Source organism: Pelodiscus sinensis, chromosome 28 (genome assembly GCF_052426305.1).
Source record: "Pelodiscus sinensis isolate ZL-2025 chromosome 28, ASM5242630v1, whole genome shotgun sequence".
Classification (NCBI taxonomy): domain Eukaryota; kingdom Metazoa; phylum Chordata; order Testudines; family Trionychidae; genus Pelodiscus; species Pelodiscus sinensis.
In genome coordinates, this window is record NC_143079.1 from 11614615 (window position 1) to 11631193 (window position 16579).

At 52.1% G+C, this 16579-nt stretch overlaps 1 protein-coding gene across 7 annotated transcripts in view; it reads left to right on the plus strand.

The window, feature by feature from the left end:
- Window positions 1-16579, plus strand: part of NCAPH (non-SMC condensin I complex subunit H) — a 33107-nt gene that overhangs the window by 168 nt on the left and 16360 nt on the right. For 2 of the 7 annotated variants that reach the window (XM_089773846.1, XM_075911055.2), the window contains exons 1-5: window positions 2830-3205; window positions 3992-4085; window positions 6017-6109; window positions 12507-12645; window positions 15764-15885. In XM_089773846.1, the coding sequence (XP_089629972.1) occupies window positions 2970-3205; window positions 3992-4085; window positions 6017-6109; window positions 12507-12645; window positions 15764-15885 (684 nt within the window). In that variant the 5' untranslated portion in view covers window positions 2830-2969. Of the gene's footprint in view, window positions 1-606; window positions 705-2725; window positions 2756-2829; window positions 3206-3991; window positions 4086-6016; window positions 6110-12506; window positions 12646-15763; window positions 15886-16579 lie in introns of those variants that run through there. The other 5 variants (XM_089773843.1, XM_089773845.1, XM_089773844.1 and 2 more) reach the window with 5 other exon arrangements.

A 16579-nucleotide genomic window follows, 5' to 3' on the forward strand; every position in this document is an offset into this window, starting at 1 on the left:
TATTGCCTTGGTCTCTTCCAGGGCAGAGGAAACCTTGGGGACAACTCCTTCTTACCCTTTCAGTGCCCACCCCGTCAATATTCCCTGCAGGGAACAAGGAGCCTCACTCCCCACTCACAGCCCCCGCCCGCCCCACTCCTAGCCTTGCCCCCCCCACTCCCCATTCACAGCCCCCGCCCGCCCCACTCCTAGCCTTGCCCCCCCCACTCCCCATCCACAGCCCCCCCGCCCCACTCCTAGCCTTGCCCCCCCCACTGCCCCACTCCTAGCCTTGCCCCCCCCACTCCCCACTCACAGCCCCCGCCCGCCCCACTCCTAGCCTTGCCCCCCCCACTCCCCATCACAGCCCCCGCCTGCCCCACTCCCTGCCCCCCACTCCCCATCCACAGCCCCTGCCCCCCCTCCCCCCCACTCCCCATCCACAGCCCCTGCCCGCCCCACTCCTAGCCCCCCCCCACTCCCCCCCGCCCCTGCCCCACTCCTAGCCCCCCACTCCCCATCCACAGCCCCCCCCCCCACTCCTAGTCTTGCCCCCCCCCCCCCATCCACAGCCCCGCCCGTATCTACCCCCCCCCCCCCCCCAGCGCGGGTCGCTCAGGGTTTGGCCTCTCGGCACCCGTAGCCCCGCCCCCTCTGTGCGCTTGGCGCGTCAGAACCGCCGCGACTGCGCAGTGTCAGCGCGCGCCGATTCAAACCGGGAAGCGGTAAGTGGGGGGGAGACAGCGGGGCCAGCGCGTCACGGGCAAGGGGGGGAGGGGAGCGGTCTCGGGGCAGTTACTGGGGGCAGGCGGGGGGGCAGAGGAGCGGTCTCGGGGCAGTTACTGGGGGGCAGGCGGGGGGGCAGGGGAGCGGTCTCGGGGCAGTTACTGGGGGGCAGGCGGGGGGGAGGGGAGCGGTCTCGGGGCAGTTACTGGGGGGCAGGCGGGGGGGGCAGAGGAGCGGTCTCGGGGCAGTTACTGGGGGGCAGGCGGGGGGGGCAGAGGAGCGGTCTCGGGGCAGTTACTGGGGGGCAGGCGGGGGGCAGAGGAGCGGTCTCGGGGCAGTTACTGGGGGGGGGGGGCAGGGGAGCGGTCTCGGGGCAGTTACTGGGGGGCAGGCGGGGGGCAGAGGAGCGGTCTCGGGGCAGTTACTGGGGGGCAGGCGGGGGGCAGAGGAGCGGTCTCGGGGCAGTTACTGGGGGGCAGGCGGGGGGGCAGGGGAGCGGTCTCGGGGCAGTTACTGGGGGGCAGGCGGGGGGCAGAGGAGCGGTCTCGGGGCAGTTACTGGGGGACAGGCGGGGGGGAGGGGAGCGGTCTCGGGGCAGTTACTGGGGGGCAGGCGGGGGGGGCAGAGGAGCGGTCTCGGGGCAGTTACTGGGGGGCAGGCGGGGGGGCAGAGGAGCGGTCTCGGGGCAGTTACTGGGGGGCAGGCGGGGGGGCAGGGGAGCGGTCTCGGGGCAGTTACTGGGGGGCAGGCGGGGGGCAGAGGAGCGGTCTCGGGGCAGTTACTGGGGGACAGGCGGGGGGGGAGGGGAGCGGTCTCGGGGCAGTTACTGGGGGGCAGGCGGGGGGGGCAGAGGAGCGGTCTCGGGGCAGTTACTGGGGGGCAGGCGGGGGGCAGAGGAGCGGTCTCGGGGCAGTTACTGGGGGGCAGGCGGGGGGGCAGGGGAGCGGTCTCGGGGCAGTTACTGGGGGGCAGGCGGGGGGCAGAGGAGCGGTCTCGGGGCAGTTACTGGGGGACAGGCGGGGGGGAGGGGAGCGGTCTCGGGGCAGTTACTGGGGGGCAGGCGGGGGGGGCAGAGGAGCGGTCTCGGGGCAGTTACTGGGGGGCAGGCGGGGGGGCAGAGGAGCGGTCTCGGGGCAGTTACTGGGGGGCAGGCGGGGGGGCAGGGGAGCGGTCTCGGGGCAGTTACTGGGGGGCAGGCGGGGGGCAGAGGAGCGGTCTCGGGGCAGTTACTGGGGGGCAGGCGGGGGGCAGAGGAGCGGTCTCGGGGCAGTTACTGGGGGGCAGGCGGGGGGGCAGGGGAGCGGTCTCGGGGCAGTTACTGGGGGGCAGGCGGGGGGGAGGGGAGCGGTCTCGGGGCAGTTACTGGGGGGCAGGCGGGGGGGGCAGAGGAGCGGTCTCGGGGCAGTTACTGAGGGTAGGCGGGGGGGCAGAGGAGCGGTCTCGGGGCAGTTACTGGGGGGGCAGGCGGGGGCTGGGAAGAGGAGCGGTCTCGGGGCAGTTACTGGGGGACAGGCGGGGGGAGGGGAGCGGTCTCGGGGCAGTTACTGGGGGGCAGGCGGGGGGGCAGAGGAGCGGTCTCGGGGCAGTTACTGAGGGTAGGCGGGGGGGCAGAGGAGCGGTCTCGGGGCAGTTACTGGGGGGGCAGGCGGGGGCTGGGAAGAGGAGCGGTCTCGGGGCAGTTACTGGGGGACAGGCGGGGGGGAGGGGAGCGGTCTCGGGGCAGTTACTGGGGGGCAGGCGGGGGGGGCAGAGGAGCGGTCTCGGGGCAGTTACTGAGGGTAGGCGGGGGGGCAGAGGAGCGGTCTCGGGGCAGTTACTGGGGGGCAGGCGGGGGGGGCAGAGGAGCGGTCTCGGGGCAGTTACTGAGGGTAGGCGGGGGGGCAGAGGAGCGGTCTCGGGGCAGTTACTGAGGGTAGGCGGGGGGGGCAGAGGAGCGGTCTCGGGGCAGTTACTGGGGGGGCAGGCGGGGGCTGGGAAGAGGAGCGGTCTCGGGGCAGTTACTGGGGGACAGGCGGGGGGCAGAGGAGCGGTCTCGGGGCAGTTACTGAGGGTAGGCGGGGGGGAAGAGGAGCGGCCACGGGGTAGTTACTGAGGGTAGGCGGGGGGGGAAGAGGAGCGGTCTCGGGGCAGTTACTGGGGGGGCAGGCGGGGGCTGGGAAGAGGAGCGGTCTCAGAGCAGTTACTGGCAGCAGGCCGGGGCAGAAGATAAGGTCTCTTTAGCTCATCACCTGTCTTTGATTTCTCAGCTGTGCCCTTCAAGGAAGATGAGTGGTTCCACACCCCAGTGTCATGGTCGCAGCCAGAGTGCCTCCTCCAATGGTGTGTTCGTGTCCCCCAGCACCCGGCGGCAGCCTCTCAGTGCCTCCAACACTCCGGTGCTTGACAGCTTTCTGGGGAATGACGATGAACAGGAAAGGAAGCAGCGACGACGCTCCCGGGCCATTGATCTGCATCTCAGCAGCAATGAGTCACCCCTCTCTGTGAAGTCCATTTCCAACAGGTCAGATCAGTGACAGGCAAATTGCAGCCCATTAGGGTTCTAGGTGTGGTCCACCAGACATTTGGTTTACCGTAGCCCATGCACAGAGTTGCCAGATTCTGCTGGTGTCCATCGGGATAGTTTTTTTTTTTTCCTGCCTGTATTACAAAAGTGACACACACATAGAGGGGTAGGCGTGCCTGAAGTGAGGTGCGTACTGATTGTACACAACATTGTGAAAACTGTGCTCTTCCACTGCATCCATCAAAGTGCTGCTGTGGTGCAATTGGTACACCCCACAAATTCTAGGTACGCAACTACCGTTAACAAAACTACCTTATCCTTGGATACTGTCTTGGTTACGGCCAGGGCTCGACAAATCTGCTTATCTACTCGCCCATGGCGAGTGGATTTCAGCCGGTCGCCCCGTTCACCGGTGGTGCGTGCATGCGCAGTGCGGGTCTGGCGCATGTGCGGGGCTGGTGAGTGGATTTTCGCCATGCTTGTTGAGCCCTGGTTAACGACAATCTTGAGGTCCATTCATGCAGCCTACTCACTAGTCCAGGTTGCCCATGTGAAGCAGGTCTGTAAAAGTTTGATGATTGCATGCAGGATATGCCCTGGTCTGGGATAGTACCAGCGGAGGTGGGTAAATATGCTGGTAGAGTTGTGCTAAAGGCCAGGACTCAAGGATAAGAAGGCATTTCTGAGTGCATAACGTGTGTGTTTTATACCTGCTCTCTTGTGCCTTGCAGTTCAGGGGGAAGCTTTGCTCTCTAAAGCAGAGGTTTTTGCTTGTTTCTTTAGGTCAGCTGAGATTTCTGTACCTGTGATCCCGAAATTGACAAACACCCAGATTTCAGATCACTATTCCACCTGCATCAAGCTGTCAACAGAGAATGTGAGTGAAAATAGTTCTGCATGTAGAACAGCAAGCTAGCTTTGAAAAAAGTTGGTTCTAAGGTGGGGCAGTTCTACACGTGCAGCTCATACCTAAACACAAATCTGAAAGAGGTGGCGTAGCCTGCTGGGGATGGTGATGTTTGAGGCTCTTATGCATATGCTACAGCAGGAACCGGCAATAATTTTTGATGGGCCGCTCCAAGAATTTGGTAAGTGGTCAAAGGGCTGCACACTTCTGTGTTAATGGAGGAGGTGCTGGGGCTGGGATGGAGGTTGGGTGCAGAAGTTGTGAACAAGATGTGAACATGTTGGAAAGAATTCAGAGGAGGGAAACAGAAATGAAAAGGGTTAGAAAACCTGCCCTGAGAGGAAAGGTTAAAATACGTGAGCCTGTTTAGTTTTGAGAAATAGAAGCTGTGTAGGTACCTGCCAACAGTCTTCAAATATGTGATTGACTGTTCTAAGGAGGACTAGTCTCCATGTTGCCTGGAGATAGGCCAAGAAGTCTTGGGGGATTTAGGTTAGATTTTAGGAAAAGTTTTCTAACAGCTTTGTCTACACTGTGCTGCTTTTTAGCAACAAGGTTGTGTCGACACAGGCCTGTTGTTAAGTTGGGCAGTGTAAACGCTGTTTGTTAGTGCTTTTGCTAATGAAATACTTCTACCCCTCTCAAATGGCGACAAGAGTGACATTTGCACTTGATGCAGCAAACTGTGAACAACAAAACTACTGTTGTTTAATTGCAATTGTAGACATGACCTTACTCTGAGGGAAAGTTAGGCTCTGGAATAGTCTTCCAGGGATGACTGTGGGATCCCCATCATTAGAGGTCTTTAAGAAATGATTAGATGGACACCTGTCAGGAGTGGTCTAGGTTTACTTGATCCTGCCTCAGCCGGGGGACAGAGGATGAACTTAGTGACTCCTAGAGGTCCCTTCCAATCATTATTGTGAACCTGGGAAGCAGTGACTCTGCAAAAGTCTTGGAGGTCGTGGCATATAATCAGCTGAACATGAGCTCCCAGTATGATGCTGAGGCCAAAAGGTCTAATGCAATCCTTGGAGGGATAAACTGGGGAATACTGAGTAGGAACAGAGAGGATATTTAACTTCTGTATTTGGCAGCAGTACAGTAACTATTGAAATACTATGCCCAGTTCTGACAATTCAGGAAGGGTGTAGACCCATGGTCACCAACCCAGGAAGGGTGTAGACCTATGGTCACCAACCCGTCGATGGGGAGGGCTCGACCAGTTGATTGCGAGGAGTTCGGGACCCCAGAAATGGGATAATAGAAGGCTTTTCAGTCTGACAGAGAGAACAAGAGCCAGTGGCTGGAAGTGGGAGTTAGACAAGATCAGACTCTAAATAGGCACAAATTGTTAACCGTGAGGAGAGCTCACCATGAGTGGTCATGGTGGAGTCCCACGCGTTGGGAAATTTAATTAAATAATGTTTGGATATTTTTCTAAAATATACCTTCTAGTTCAAACAGGATAGGATTGTGGGAAGTTCTTTGGCCTGTGCTATGCAGGAGCTCAGCCTAGATGTTGGCAATAACTTATAATTGATGAACTCTGAAGGTGTAGTCTGCATTCTTTATGCCTAGATGTGTAAACTTAGCCTTTGGCTGCATTACAACAGTGTGTTTTAAATGGGCACAGTTTGCCCAGGGATACAGATCACTGTGACTCCTGTCATGCGTAGTATTTACCATTCTGCTGATCTTTGTGCTAGCCTCAGATTTTAACAGCTGAGATTTATGTATTTGTGTGTGGATCACTGATGACAATGCTGAACAGTGTCAGGCCTTGAACTGCTCCCCAAAGAAGAGATTTCCCCTGTCCCCCCAAAAAGAGTTGCTCATGTAACTGAATTGAGGGACATGACTTTCCAAAGCTAAAGGTTGACTTATGTGCTCTGTTTCAGAGAATCACCACGAAGAATGCATTTGGCCTGCACCTCATAGACTACATGGCCGAGATACTCAAACAGAAGGACTCCGAACTGACCAATTTCAAGGTGAGGGGGGTGGCTGCTGCCAACTTGGCACAATGGTCTGTCTCTTCCTCTCTGCTTCAGCGTCCTCCAGTGGGCACAGCCAGGTGGATGAGAACCCCTCTGCTGGCCCTGATTAGAAGAGCAGCTAGAAATGACTGGATAGTAAGTAACCCCAAATAGTCTTCAATAGGGCCAGTTTCCCTGAGACTTCACTGAAGTTCTGCATTGGTATAATTGAGCAGAATTTAGCCCATAGAAACTATGTAAAAGATAAGATAGGCAAGAGTATTGACATCTTCATTCAGCAGAGGATTCTGTTAGGCTTGGCGAAAGAAGAGCCTGCACAGAAGAGTTTATAATTCCACTTCAGCCAAGGAGGAATTCATGTCCAAAACATTGTCTCTGTGCCTCAGGGACCTCTTGTTGCCAAATTAGAGAGAGATTACCAAGGATTACAGAGATCCCCTGAATCTGGCCTTTACATATTTGTTTGCCACAGACTGCCACATAGATCTCAACTGAAACTTGTCACCCTAGTGGTCATAATCCTTGTGAAACGTGCACAGATAACCAGTGAGGATCGATGTGTGTATACTCAAAATAATGTGCTCAAGATCTGTTTGAGTTAGGGCTGCTCATCAGAAGGTAGTAATTGAGTTTCTTTCAAACAGGAGACACTTCTCTACCTCTCAGGCTGCAGAGAGTCACAAAGGGATCTCACAAAACTGGGTGACTAGGCAACAAAATGGCAGATGAAATTCCATGTTGATAAATGCGAAGTACTGCACCTGGGCAAATATCTAACTATGCATACAAACTGATGGGTACTAAATTAGCTTACCACTCAAGATCTTAGTCATTGTGGACAGTTTTCTAAACGTCAACTCAATCTGCAGAGGCAGTAAAAATATTAGGAAAGGGATACATATATCCTAACATTAATTAATTAGTTAATATCCTAATGCCTCTGTATAATTCCATTGAACACCCACACCTTGAATCCTCCATGCAGTTCTGGTCACCCCTTCTCCAAAAAGGTATATTAGAATTGAGAAATATGAAGAGAAGGGCAACAACAATTGTTAGGAATATGGAAAAGTTGCCGTATGAGGAGAAATTAAAAAGATAGGGACTACTCAGATTGGAAAAGACATGACCAAGAGGTGGTATGATAACGATCTATAAAATCATGAATGGTGTAGAAATAGTGAATAAGAACATAAGAACGGCCGTACTGGGTCTGACCAAGGGTCCATCTAGCCCAGTATCCTGTCTGCCGACAGTGGCCAGCACCAGGTGCCCCAGAGAGGGTGGACTGAAGACAATGATCAAGCAATTTGTCTTCTGCCATCCCTCTCCAGCCTCTGACAAACAGAGGCCAAGGACACCATTTTATCCCCTGGCTAATAGCCTTTTATGGACCTAACCTCCATGAAATTATCTAGCTTCTCTTTAAACTCTGTTATAGTCCTAGCCTTCACAGCCTCCTCTGGCAAGGAGTTCCACAGGTTGACTACACGCTGAGTGAAGAAGAACTTTCTTTTATTAGTTTTAAACATGCTACCCATTAATTTCATTTGGTGTCCTCTAGTTCTTCTATTTAGGGAACTAATAAATAACTTTCTTTATTGGCCCTCTCCACACCACTCATGATTTTATATACCTCTATCATATCCCCCCTCAGTCTCCTCTTTTCTAAACTGAAAAGTCCCAGTCGCTTTAACCTCTCCTCATATGGGACCCGTTCCAAACCCCTAATCATTTTAGTTGCCCTTTTCTGAACCCTTTCCAAAGCCAAAATATCTTTTTTAAGGTGAGGAGACCACATCTGTACACAGTATTCAAGATGTGGGCGTACCATAGTTTTATACAGGGGCAGTAAGATAGTCTGGGTCTTATTTTCTATCCCTTTCTTAATAATTCCTAGCATCCTATTTGCCTTTTTGACCGCCGCTGCACACTGTGTGGAAGTTTTCAGAGAACTGTCCACGATAACTCCAAGATCTCTTTCCTGATTTGTCGTAGCCAAATTAGCCCCCATCATACTGTACGTATAGTTGGGGTTATTTTTCCCGATGTGCATTACTTTACACTTATCCACATTAAATTTCATTTGCCATTTTGTTGCTCAATCACTCAGTTTGGTGAGATCTTCTTGGAGTCCCTCACAGTCTGCTTCTGTCTTGACTATCCTAAACAGTTTGGTATCACTTGCAAACTTTACTACCTCATTGTTTACCCCTTTCTCCAGATCATTTATGAATAAGTTGAAAAGGATTGGTCCCAGGACTGACCCTTGGGGGACACCACTAGTTACCCCTCCCCAATCTGAAAATTTACCATTTATTCCTACCCTTTGTTTCCTGTCTTTTAACCAGTTCTCAATCCAAGAAAGGACCTTCCCTCTTATCCCATGGCCATGTAATTTACACAAGAGCCTTTGGTGAGGGACCTTGTCAAATGCTTTCTTCAAATCTAAGTGCACTATATCTACTGGATCCCCCTTGTCCGCATGTTTGTTAACCCCTTCAAAGAACTCTAATAGATTAGTAAGACTGGATTTCCCTTTACAGAAACCATGTTGACTTTTGTCCAACAAATTATGTTCTTCTACATGCTTCACAATTTTATTCTTTTATGTAAGACCAGAACCAGGGGTCACCCAATGAAATTAATAGGTTTAAAATAAAAGTATTTCTTCACACCATGCACAGTCTGTGGCACAGGCTGCCAGATGATGTGAATGGCAAGAGTGACTGGATTCAGGAAGAATAAGATAAGTTCTTAAGAGGACAGGTCCATCAATGGCTGTTCACCAGGATGGGCAGGGATGCTAGTCCATGCTCTCAGAGCCCCTAAGCTTTGTTTAATAATTGCCCTGTTCTGTTAAATTCTCCTGAAGTGTCTTGTATTAACCACTGTCCGAAGCCAGGATGCTGGGCTGGGCGGACCATTGGTCTTATCCAAAATGGCCCTTCTGCTGTTGCCAGAGGCTGCTGGTGTTGAGGAACAGATACCTAGTAGACAAGAATTCCTTGTGGTACAGACTGCTGAGAAGCATCAACATCCCACACTTCTGCAATCTTTTCCAAGCTTTGGGTGGACTTAGAAAGCTGGTATTGGCTGAAGGGCACTACAGGCTAGAAAATTGTACAGCATAAGTACAAGTGAAACTGTCTCTGGCAGGCAGTGGTAATGTAATGGGATGGGAGAGGCACATGGAGAAGCCATTAATGAAACTTTCTGCAACAATGTAATAAAGCACATTCCAAACCAGTCTTTGAAATTAGGCACATTCCAACAACTTGGCCGTCCAATCTATTGCTCCCAGATAAAGAGAAGAGCCTAGAAACAGGTTGATAGCTTTCAGTTTGGCAATGACCCACATGTCAATAGAGGGGTTGTGAAATCTGCATTTCTTTCTTGCTTTGTCATTATGTTCTCTATCTCGCTAGTGTTTATCTGTATGGTCTGTGTCTGGTTTTTGTATTGTTTCTGTTTCCTGCATAATTAATGTTGTTGGGAGTAAACCAATTAGGCGGTGGGATATAATTGGTTATATCAGTGTTTCCCAATTGGTGCTCGTGGAACCCTGAGACCTGGCACTCCTGCGCCCCCTCTCAATGAGACAGAGCTTTTATTTTTTGTGGCAGGACTCGTGATTTTTTTAGTTTTTGCTTGATGAAATGCAGTGGGGGCTTTTTTTTTTTTTTTTTTAAGGCAACCCTAGGGGTTCTGTGGCCAAAATTGGGAAACACTGGGTTAGATAATCACGTTGCAAAATGTTAGAATTCGTTTTAATTTCAGTAGAATGATTGGTTTTGGATAGCTGAAAATATTATACTAGCAGATGTGCCTGGCATTGCTCGGGTCTTTAACTGAAGGTCTGTGTGGTATGTTATTTTTTGTGGGAGGGGCGTTGTTTGTGTTTTGTTTTTGAAAAACAAATGAAAAATGTTCATGCTTTATTTCAATTGTTGTATTTTTCGAAAATGAAGGCTTGAGTGTGTTCAGGTGTGAGGAGGGGCAGGGAGTGAGTGGCTTAGGGCAGGGAGTTGGAAGGTGTGAGGGGGCTCAGGGCAGGGAGAGGAGGTGCAGGAGTCAGGGCAGGGGGCTAAGGACAAGGGGCTGGAGGTAGGGGTGGGGAGGGCTTACCAGGGCTTCCTGTGGCAGCAAGGGTGGTGCTGCTCCGGCAGCAACTCCTCTGAGGAAGCCAGGGCAATGCTTCCCTGCCAGTGGTCTCCCTCTGCAGGCTGTCTGCGGGGGGGAGGACCAAGTTCTGGAAGCTGCTGCCTCCACCAGCCCCCACTGGCAGCCTTCAGGTCGTCTGGGGGGGGATACGGTTCTGGGGACTGCGGCTGGTCTGCAGTGGCCTCCCACCATGGTTTTTAGACTGTTGAGGTGGGGACGAGACTCTGGGGGCTGCCATCAGCCTCCTTCAGGCTGTGTGTGAAGTCGGAGGCACCAAACATGGCTGACCCCCTCTGCCCCCAGCAGCCCCTCCTCACAGCCTGCAGGCTATGGGGGGGAACCATGCTCCTGAGGCTGCCTGCCCCCTGCAGGCAGTCTGGGGAGGCAGGCTGCAGGTGCTGCCCCCCGTTCAGCGGCCCTCATTGCAGGCTGTCTGGGGGAGAGGTGAGGCTCTGGGGCCTCCATTGGCCCCCCCTCTACCACCCTCACCCACAGTCTGCAGGCTCTCTGGGGGGATGAGGTTCCTGGGGCTGGCCCTGGCTTGCAGCATCCCCATCCCCATGCACAAAGCCTGCAGTATCTTGAGTGGGGGGAGGATCTGGGGGCTGTCCCGCACAGCCTACAGGCTGGGGGACCCAGGATCCAAAGGTTGCCCCTCCCCAGCAGCCCTCCCTGCAGGCTGTTTGGGGGGAAGCTAGGCTCTAGCGGCTCTCTCCAGCTGCTTCTGTCTGGGGGAGCCCAAGCTCCAGTTAGACCATTTCTTCAGTTTGTCCAGATCATTGTGAATTATAACCCTATCCTCCAAAGCACTTACAACCCCGCCCAGCTTGGGATCATCTGCAAACTTAATAAGCGTACTCTCTATGCCAATATCTACATCATTGATGAAGATATTGAACAGCACCGGTCCCAAAACTGACCCCTGAGTAACTCCATTTGTTATGCCCTTCCAGCATGACTGTAAGCCAGAAATGTCAAACATGCGGCCTGATCGAATTTTTTTGTGGCCCACAACTACATCTTTATAAATTATCTAAGTGCGGCCCGGTTACATTGTTTATAACAGGGGTGGCTAACCCGTGGCTTTCGAGCCACATGCGGCTCTTTGATTAAATAAATGCGGCTCCTGCTGGTTCTGAGCCGCACGCCCAGAGTGCTCACGGCCGACCACTGTGCACACATGTCCCAGCACCTGCTCACGGCAGGCCACTCTGTGCATGCACCCCAGTGCCTGGAGGGAGAAGCACAAGGCGGCAGCGGCTCTGGGACCCAGGCATTAGGTTAGAGCAGGACAGGAAGCTGGGGGGTGCCTGGCTCTGGAGAAGAGGAGGGAGATTGGGTTAGAGAGGAGGGGGAGTGCCTGGCTGGGGGAGGGGTGAGGCATTTGGTTAGAGGGGGAGGGGTGGGAGTGCTTGGCTCTGGGGGAGAGGTGGGAGATTGGGTTAGAGCAGTGGGGAGGGGAGCTGGGAGTGCCTGGCTCTGGGGGAGAAGAGGAGGCATGGGTTAGAGCAGGGAGGCTGAGGTTGCTTGGCTCTGCGGGAGGGGGAGGGCATTGGGTTACAGCGGGGGGGAGGGGGGGGGAGTTGAAGTACCTTAAAATCAAAGTCTTCATGGATGCAGATAACAATTTTACACCTCAAATGACTATTATATTAAAACAAGACCTGAACAAATATTATAAAGTATACCTAAAACATAATCTATAATAAATATTTATGACTTTCCAATAGAAGTATGTTTTCTTTGGTGGTTCTGAAAGCTATCAGTTTTTGTTTGTGTGGCTTCGAGTTTGACATTCCTGCTGTAAACCATTAATAACTACTTTTTGAGACTGATTATCCAGCCAGTTATGCGCGCACCTTATAGTAGCCCCATCTATGTTGTATTTCCCTAGTTTATTGATAAGAAGGTCATGTGAGATTATTCAATGTTTACTGAATTCTAGGTATACCATGTTCACCACTTCTCACTTATCCACTAGACCCGTTAGCCTATTTAAAAAAAAGCTATTAGATTGGTTTGACATGATTTGTTCTTTATAAATCCATGCTGGCTGTTACCTATCACCTTTTTGCTAGTCTCCAGTCACATAGGGAATATAAAAATAAACGTTCTTGCAGAAATTCAGTCCTGCAGCTCCCATTATGTGTATATTTTCTCTGACAGCGCTTTGTCCCGATGAGATCAGATCATGTCTAATTGTGTGTTCTGTTTGGTCTGTTCACAGATAGCAGCCGGCACCCTGGATGCCAGCACAAAGATCTATGCGGTTAGAGTGGATGCTGTCCATGCAGATGTGTACAAAGTTCTTGGAGGGCTGGGCAAAGACTCAGCACCTCCAAGGGATGTGGACAGCCAGGATACAGGTGTGCTGCTTGCTGCTTTTATTTTGGTATATTAATCAAGGGAGACAGAACAGACTCTTCTGGTCATAATTCCAAATACCGGTGCAGAACCTTAGTACAGGCAGTCCCCGACTTATGTCAGATCCGCACTTACGAACGGGGCTTTTCTCGCCCCAGAGCTCACGGGCGGCGGGTCGCCACCCGTGTCCTCCGGGGCAAGAAAAGCTTCTCCCGGTGTCCCTGGTCTGCTGGGGGGGTCCAGCAAAGCCGCTGGACCCCCCCAGCAGACCAGGGACACCCGAGCAAAGCCGCCGCCTGGGCGGCTTTGCTCGTTTGCCCGGGAGCAAAGCCGTCCAGGCAGCGGGACTCCCGCCGCCTGGGCGGCTTTGCTTCTGTCCCCCTGGACTGCTGGGGGGGGGGGGGGTCCAGCAAAGCCGCTGGACCCCCCCCAGCAGACCAGGGACACCCGAGGAAAGCCGCCGCCTGGGCGGCTTTGCTCCTGTCCCCCTGGTCTGCTGTGGGGGTCCAGCGGCTTTGCTGGACCCCCCAGCAGACCAGGGAGACGGGGAGCAAAGCCGCGGAGCATGCCCGCTGCGGGCGTGCTCCAAGGCTTTGCTCCCCATCTCCCTGCAGACCCTGGGCTGTCCTGCTGCGGGCGTGCGCCAAGGCTTTGCTCCCCGTCTCCCTGGTCAGTAGACCAGGGAGATGGAGCAAAGCCGTGGAGGACGCGGGCGGTCCCGCCACCCGTGTCTCCCTGGTCTGCTGGGGGGGGGTGCAGCTAGTGCCCCCCCAGCAGACCAGGCTTTTCTTGCCTATGCCTGGGGCAGAGCAGCTGGGGTGCTGCTGGGTTGCTCCAGTAGCGCCGCTCCTCGGTGCTACTTTACCAACCCGGCAGCACCCCAGCTGCTCTGCCCCAGGCGCCCTGATTCAGCCGCTGCTGGTCAGTTTCAGCAGTTGCTGAATCAGGACGCCTGGGGCAGAACAGCTGGGGTGCTGCTGAATTGCTCCAGTAGCGCCGAGGAGCGGCGCTACTGGAGCAACTCAGCAGCACCCCAGCTGCTCTGCCCCAGGCGTCCCCAAGTCAGCCGCTGCTGAAACTGACCAGGGGCTTACTACAGGAAGCCCGAGGCAGAGTTGCTCTGCCCCATGCTTCCTGTAATCAGCCGCTGATCAGTTTCAGCAGCAGCTGACTTGGGGACGCCTGGGTTTCTTAAGTTGAATTTGTATGTAAGTCAGAACTGGCGTCCAGATTCAGCCACTGTTGAAACTGATCAGTTTCAGTAGCGGCTGACGCCAGTTCCGACTTACATACAGATTCAATTTAAGAACAAACCTACAGTCCCTATCTTGTACGTAACCCGGGGACTGCTTGTATAGCAATCCTATGCTTGAACAGCATCTATAGATTTCAAGGGCCTTTTTAAACATGGGAAAATGGAGGAAAGCGCATAAATTCACACAGTAAGTCAGTGATGGGCAGGATTAGAATCCAAATCTCCTGACATTACGTCCTGTGTTTAGTCTGCTACAGCCTTCTCCCTCCCCTGAGCCACGGGTGAGAACTTGGTTTACTTGGTCTGAAAGGCCTGACAGATTCAAACTCATGAGAAGCAGCATGTTTGTGTTCAACCTATCTTGTTACAAATGCAGAATGTTATGCAGCAAGATAACTCAACAAAAGGAAACAAAGTCTTTATCTAATTTTAGTAACTTCCCTTTGCTGGGAATTCAGATTACCCAGTATGAATAACTTTATGCCCATCAACCTTTGTAGACATACAAGATAAAATAAAACTTATGGAATCTAATCCTTAGGGTACTATCTTCATTGCCCTGGATTTTCCACACCCTTTGTGATCATCAGCGTCACATCGTTGATTAGATGCATTATAGGACAGTTTTGTGTGCAGGTGTTGGCTACAGGTTGAAGCAACATATTGAGCCATATGGACTAATGGGCTGACCTGTTTATGGCAAACCTATATTCCTAAGAAAGCTGGATGAATTCAGATTGCTCTAGTATGCTAGAGCATTCTTTTTTAGCTTCCCAATACATGGGCAGTAAGGGATGGGCTGAATTGCTTGGGTTTCTGATTCCCTGTTAATTTAGCAATATAAGTGCAGTTGAATAAGAAATAATTTAAAAGATTTCTCCAAATGTTTAGTGCTTATTCTGGCCTGTTTGTGCTCCCTACTTTCCTTTAGTGTAAGGAAGGCTTTGTTGTTAGTAGATATTTTGGGGGTGACTTGATCGGTTTTGGGGCCTTGGTTTCTGACTTGTCTAGGTCTGCATTCCCTAATGAATAATGAAGTCCAAAGAGTTGCTTACCTAGACCAACACAAGGAGGAGAAAGGAGATGACGATCTACAAGTGTACAATTAGTTTCCTGTTTGCTGGCAGACAGAACACTGGCTTTGTTAAACTGTGTCCGCTTCAACTGAGCCCAAGGACTTGTCACTACTAGCTGCACTATCAGTGAGGTAGGGCTGTACAATGCGAAATCAGAGAGGATAGTCTTGCCAGCAGTGTCATTCTATAAACTCATTTAAATGGGAAGAGATTTTATGGAAGACTGCATTGGATTCTGCACACCAAAGGACACTTCCTTGTCTGCATCTCTGCAGTATCTGCCCATTAGGTTAAGTAATGCCTGTTGTACTCAGATTGCTACATAACACTAGAATTATTACAAGTAGTTCTGTGGCACCTTAGAGACTAACAAAAATATATAGTATCATGAGGTTTTTTGTTTGTTTTGGGTTTTTTGTGGGCAAAACCCACTTCAGCAGTTGATGAGCTGGAGTAGGAATAACAGAAACCAAGTTATTTATAATGGGGGAAGAAGGGGAGGTATCTGTTGATTGTAGGACTGGTGTTACTTATAGTAATTCTGAGTGTGTTTGGGGTTTTTTGTAAACTCTTGAACCTGCTCACTGATTCTGTGGTAAGACCTCATAAAACCGAATCACACAACCCCTCATAGACAAGGCCTTGAGGGAATAGCAGAGATAAACGGTATGGGTAGGTCAGGTCTAGGTTGGATATACTCTGACTCTTCTTGAAAAGTGGTGAGTTGAACCCTCCCGCTCCCCCTCACTGCTCTTGAGACAGCCTCTGCAGTAATTCTTCTTTTCATAGATGGAGCTGCTGCTGGTACGGAAGCTGCCAAGAAATCTCAGCCAAAGAAGAAGCACTCGTACAAAACAATCGAGCAGAATCTGAATAACATAAATATCTCTGAGGCAGATCGCAGAAGTGAGGTGGGGAACATGACCCTGGTGTCATAGTGTAGCAATTGTTCTAGTCAACCCTGTGCCAGATGGACACTTCTCCTTCCTCACCCCTATGTAACTGCTCTCCTCAACATGGCAATCCTGAGTCAGGCTTTGGCATTCATATGCTCTCCTCTTGTCTATCTACACACTGCTGTCCTAGCAAGTCCCTTTTCTGTCTCCCTCTGCCCCTCCCGTAGTGATGTGCTTTACATTCTACAGCAGCGATGGGCAACCTCAGGAAAGAACATAAGAATGGCCATACTGGGTCAGACCAAAGGTCCATCCAGCCCAGTACTCTGTCTGCCGACAATGGCCAATGCCAGGTGCCCCAGAGGAAGTGAACCGAACAGGTAATGATCAAGCGATCTCTCTCCTGCCATCCATCTCCACACTCTGACAAACAGAGGCTGGGGACACCATTCCTTACCCTGCCGGGCTAATAGCCATTGATGGACTTAACCTCCATGAATGTATCTAGTTCTCTTTTAAACCCTGTTCTAGTCCTAGCCTTCACAGCCTCCTCAGGCAAGGAGTTCCACAGGTTGACTGTGTGCTGTGTGAAGAAGAACTTCCTTTTATTTGTTTTAAACCTGCTGCCCATTAATTCCATTTGGTGGCCCCTAGTTCTTATATTATGTATTTAGGTAGTGAATGGCTGCATGAGTAGCTCTGCATCTCA